This window comes from Chaetura pelagica, unplaced genomic scaffold (assembly GCF_000747805.2).
Source record: "Chaetura pelagica isolate M959 unplaced genomic scaffold, ChaPel_1.0 scaffold914, whole genome shotgun sequence".
NCBI lineage: Eukaryota > Metazoa > Chordata > Aves > Apodiformes > Apodidae > Chaetura > Chaetura pelagica.
In genome coordinates this window covers 435,421-440,630 of record NW_009953061.1, presented here as the reverse complement: position 1 = coordinate 440,630, position 5,210 = coordinate 435,421, and the positions used below count along the sequence as shown (strand labels likewise).

The 5,210-nt window shown below is 44.2% G+C and overlaps 1 protein-coding gene across 1 annotated transcript in view; it reads left to right on the top strand.

Moving 5' to 3' along the window:
• Nucleotides 1-5,210, top strand: part of FLNB (filamin B, beta) — a 50,368-nt gene that overhangs the window by 27,478 nt on the left and 17,680 nt on the right. The window contains exons 28-31 of the mRNA XM_009996679.1: nucleotides 730-853; nucleotides 1,102-1,258; nucleotides 2,937-3,126; nucleotides 4,922-5,169. Coding sequence (XP_009994981.1) covers nucleotides 730-853; nucleotides 1,102-1,258; nucleotides 2,937-3,126; nucleotides 4,922-5,169 — 719 coding nt within the window. The remainder of the gene's footprint in view (nucleotides 1-729; nucleotides 854-1,101; nucleotides 1,259-2,936; nucleotides 3,127-4,921; nucleotides 5,170-5,210) is intronic.

Genomic DNA, 5,210 nt, shown 5'->3' with positions numbered 1-5,210 from the left:
GGGAGTGGGAACCAATGGTGTTGCTTTTAGGCTTTGGATGGGACCTATACCTTTCTTTTGCACTTGCTTTACTGCTAATCCTTCCTGTGTTTTAAAGCCAACTTGAAATTGTGGAGTGCTTTGTGTGTTGATCTGAACCGATGTCGCATAATCTGCCGTAGATTTAGCTTAATGCAAACTGAAATAATTGATCCTGCTTTCTTAGGTCTCTGGCAGCTTGCAGGGCTCTCCAGCCTAGGCAGTGAGTCTGCCTTGTAAATACCTGATCGGGTGGTGAATGCTACACCCCAACTGGCTTTAGAGCTCAGTTCCGTGCACTGAATCCCAGGAGTACTACATAATCTTGTAAATGACAGTTCAGACAATTATAACCATTACTCATTTTCTTTCTTGAAAGATCTTTATTGTATTTTGAGCAATTGCTTTTAACTTGGACTGTACAGAAAGGCAGATTTTTCTCCAGTATTTTCACACTAGCTTTTGTTTACAGTGAGAAGATGGGTGCCCAGAGTTTGGTGGATAACAAATCTATCTCAACTCAGTGGTTCTTGAGTACAAAATATGGGAAACTGATCACACTGATCCACATCCATTGCTGTTGTTCAAATAAAACTAATTGAAATTTAGCTTGTTGCAAACTGTAAATTAAGTGCATCATGCAGCAAATGGTGGGTGAGGAACTGAGTTTTAATAGCAGAGCTGATAAAACTGTCTGTTGCTTTTTTCTAGGAATTGTGGAGCCTGTTAATATAGTAGACAATGGAGATGGCACCCACACAGTGGTGTACACCCCGACACAGGAGGGACCCTATATGATCTCTGTCAAATATGCTGATGAAGAGATCCCTCGCAGGTAAGGTGTTGAAGATGAACTGAAGATTTAATGACCTGCTCATGCTCTCCCAGCACCGTTTCAGGGCTAGCTCTGGTCCTTTCTGCTTAACCAGTACAGCTCCTTGCATAACTTTAGGTTTCAGCAGTGGTTTGATGCTGCACTTGCAGCAGAGATGCTGTAGGGGAGTATCCACACCTCAGGGTGTTCTGCAGTAACTATCAGCCATTGACTTAGGAGGAGGGGGCAATAATGTGTTTCTTTTTAAGCCCCTTCAAGGTGAAGGTGCTTCCTACATATGATGCCAGTAAGGTGACAGCGAGTGGACCAGGGCTCAGTTCCTATGGCATACCTGCCAGCCTGCCTGTGGAGTTTGCTGTGGATGCTAAGGATGCTGGTCAGGGACTTCTGGCTGTACAGATCACTGTAAGTAACTACAAAACCAAGTGGGTGTGGAAACACATCGATCTAGGTGGGCATGAGTGGCTTCTATACTTAGTGTCCACAGCTGCACCCTGACATACCTGGGCTGCTGGCTGGACCTTAAGCTCTGGTACAGGAAAGTCTTGTACTCGGTGTTTGTGAACCTCTTGAAGCTGCTTTCATGAGACTTCTCTCTTAAAACCATCACCCTGGCTATATTTGGCTCTTGGTTAAACTTACACGCTGCAAATGCCCAAAATGAGATAGTTTCTTGCAAGGTTATGAAAATGCTGGAATTTGAAATGGAGACAGCCTTGTAGGAGTATAGTTCAGCAAGGTCATGAGATAACATCCACACCAAATGTGACATGATGACAAATTAATAAACAAGTCTCCCTCAAGGTTACTCAAAGTCATAAGCTGCCTAAGGAGATACTGCAGGAATGTTTTCATTTCACGTTGTTTCTACTTCTCCTGAAATTTCTGGTGCCCAGACTCTGGGGCCTCAGTGAAAAAGTCTCAGTTTAGTGGGCCATAAAGCACATTCCCAGCCCTGGCATGCCTAGGTCATGGCATGGCTGGTTGTACTTGCCCTTCTGCATTCTTGTTCCCATGCTCTCTGCTGCCTGCTCAGGTGCAGCAAAGCAGTTACCTTTATTTTGGCAAGAAAGTGTGCTCTTAAAGGATCCAGAATGCTCATTGGAGTTCCCAGTCTGGCTGTGGCTTTGAAGATCAAGTTCCACAAGTCCTGCATGGTGGGAATGCATAGGTGATCCTACTCACAGCACTTTTGTTCGCTTCTGGTTCTGAACTATGGAATGTCAAACATTTCACAAGCCTTCCTGAAAGAAGCAAGATTTTCACACTGCACCTAAAGTCTCAAGTCCTTTGTAGCTTATACTGTACCCCAGGCAGTGTTAAGTCATAACATACAGAGTGGAGCCAATGCATGGTTCCCTGTAAGCAAGCCTGCAAGACTTTCTAAAACACTTCACACTTTGAAGCTGATGACTTGCACTTAAACCTGAGGCTGGGAGTAGCTGTGTCTTGCACCGTGCCGATCTTGGTTGTTGATACAAAAGCCTGATGCTGAAGCTCAGATCTGTGTTGTTTATGCATCTCTTCAATTATTGTACTCAGTATAGAAATGGTAGTTGAAAGGACTACATAGACCTGCTTGTAACTGTAGACCTTGCAGTGTGTAAGGAGCTGGATGCCTCATCCAGAAGGGTTGCTAACAAACTCCAGTAATGCTGCCCTCAACCTCAATCCTTTTGCGGAGCAGCTCCAGTGCTTTGTCAGGGCAGAACTGCACAGTTTGGCTCCAGATCTTTCTCTAGGGGCCTGCGCAGTGTTCTTCATTTTCAGCAGCAATATGACAGTGAAGCCTAAAACTTCTTACAATTAATATAAAGTTCATTAAAATGGCTTGCTGCATCTTACAAACAGTCTCATGTCAAACAAAAGGTAGTTAATGAAAGCACTTACTATTTTATAGTGGTCTGATACATTTTTGTCTGTTGCTGGTACTAGTCCTCTAGTGAAATATATTTAACCCTCAAAAAGCTGCAGTTCTGTATCTGCTTCAGACCAACTAAACATGGTTGTATACAGATTTGCTGCCCTGCTAAAGGGTTTCATAACTATCTTCATAGTGCCTCTTCTGTTTTGCATTCCTCAGGACCAAGAGGGCAAACCCAAGAGGGTAGACATTCACGACAACAAGGATGGCACTTACACAGTCACCTATGTCCCCGACAAAACGGGCCGCTATACGATTGGTGTGAAGTACGGTGGAGATGATATCCCATCCTCTCCCTACCGGATCCGAGCATCTCCAGCTGGGGATGCCAGCAAGTGTTTGGCCACAGGTGAGTGTTGGCTCCTGTCTGTTGCTGTCATTTGTACTTGGTGTAAAGCTGCCTTCTAAGCATGGTACAGTTGATGTGACAGGTGTAAAAGACACCAGAAGCTTGTCATTTGGCTGTTCTTACAAGAGGGGTTTTCCTAAAGATAAGGAAATATCTGCCCTGCTGGTGAGCAGGAATATCTTGCAGTGTCTAGCAAAATCTTTCAAGCTGCCTGTGTTGTTATAAACAGCAAGATGCAACTAAAGTCTGATACTTATTTTGGTCTAGATAAATCTCCTGCTGAGAGCTGCAGTAAGGGTGATTTAAAAACAAGATATCTGTGCACATTCACTGCATCATGCTCCTTGCACCATGAGTGGTGCAAGAAGATTTTTGTTCCAAACAAGAACAGAATTCATTCTGAGGATGTAAATAGCAAAGCCTGTTCAGTTTGGGTGTTATTAGTGGAGGTTTCTGCTGCTTTTTTTTTTTCTGCTCAGGTTTGGCCAGGGTCTGTTCTGCCTTTTGGAAGGTGTGGGTGAAAGGAGAGAACCTGAAGATAAGATGTTACTACAACTCAAAAAAATAATTGCCTCAAAAATCAGTGGCTTGGTGTAGGGGAGAGACTCCCAACTTTGTTGCTGTAGGAGCACACTTATAGCTTCAACCCTAACTAGTTCTCAGGACAGTTAGTCATCACATAGCTTTGGGCTGGCCACTGTGGCACACTGACAACTCCCAGACATCCAGAGGCTGTGGCAGAACTGGTTACAAGAATGTCACTGAATGTTAAATCCCCTGATTTTAAAATAAATAAATTAGGCAAGGGCAAACTGGAAAGGGAAACTTAATCTGTTGTTGTAGACCTGTGAGTGCTAGGGTGTGCCTGGTGCCTGTCCAGCAGCTGGCTGCTTCCAAGCTTGCTTAAATAGAAATATATTCCTGGCACAATGGAAAACACAGAGTGGCAGGTATCCGCTTTGCTTCAAACTCTGTTTAAAAAAGGCCTTAATGGCTGAATCTGATACTCTTCCAAATAACTCTAGTCAGTAACTATTCAGAATAACTGTGATGGGGATTATTCTCAGATGTCATCTTAAATTTCCCCTTTCCAAGAAGTGCCTCTGACTCTCAGCTGTGAAGTTGAAATACAATCGCCATAGGAGTAGATGCTGGAATATTGTCAAGGTATTAAAACAACAGGTTTGTTGCCATTGGAAAATTGAGCCATTTACCTGGTAACAAGTGCTGGTCAAAGCAGGAGTATTAAATATGTACTGCAAATAAGACTTAATGGTTCTCATTTAAACACAGTGTTCTTCAGGCTAGATCCAATCGCTACAATTTAGACATTGTTTCATGATTTTCTTTTTTCAGGTTGTGTGGCAGAGCAGTGAAAAATAATGTGTGGGTAATGTATGAGGAAACATGGTCATGGCTGCTACCATGTCCTTTTATTGCTGCTTGCACAGGGAGGTTTGCTGGCCGGGGCAGTGCCTTTGGCTCTGCATAAAGGAGTGTGACAATAACAGTATGGGTTTAAGGCATTGCTTTCTTCAAACCTAGCTTTTTTTCCCCCTCGATTCTCCTCCAGCCTCTCTGATTGCAGAAGAGGGGGGAAGCTGGTGGCCAGCTCTTGCATACTGCTGTGCTGACCCACACTATGAACATCCTTTGTTGTACATTTGCTCCCAAAACCATGTCTGTGGGTCCCCAGGACCAGCACTTTGGTGCTGTGTTTCTCAGGCACCTCGTGGGCAACCTGCCTGTGAAAACTGTCCTCTGAATGCTTCCTGTAACAAAAATTGCCTTGCAGGTCCTGGAATTGCACCCACTGTGAAGACTGGTGAGGAGGTTGGTTTTGTGGTAGACGCCAAATCAGCAGGGAAGGGAAAAGTGACGTGCACCGTCCTGACGCCAGATGGGACAGAAGCTGAAGCAGATGTTGTTGAAAACGAGGATGGGACTTACGATATCTTCTACACTGCTGCCAAACCAGGAACCTATGTGATTTATGTCCGCTTTGGTGGGGTGGACATTCCCAACAGTCCTTTCACTGTCATGGTAAGCCAGCTCTGCTCAAAAAATACCTCCCACTTGGATTC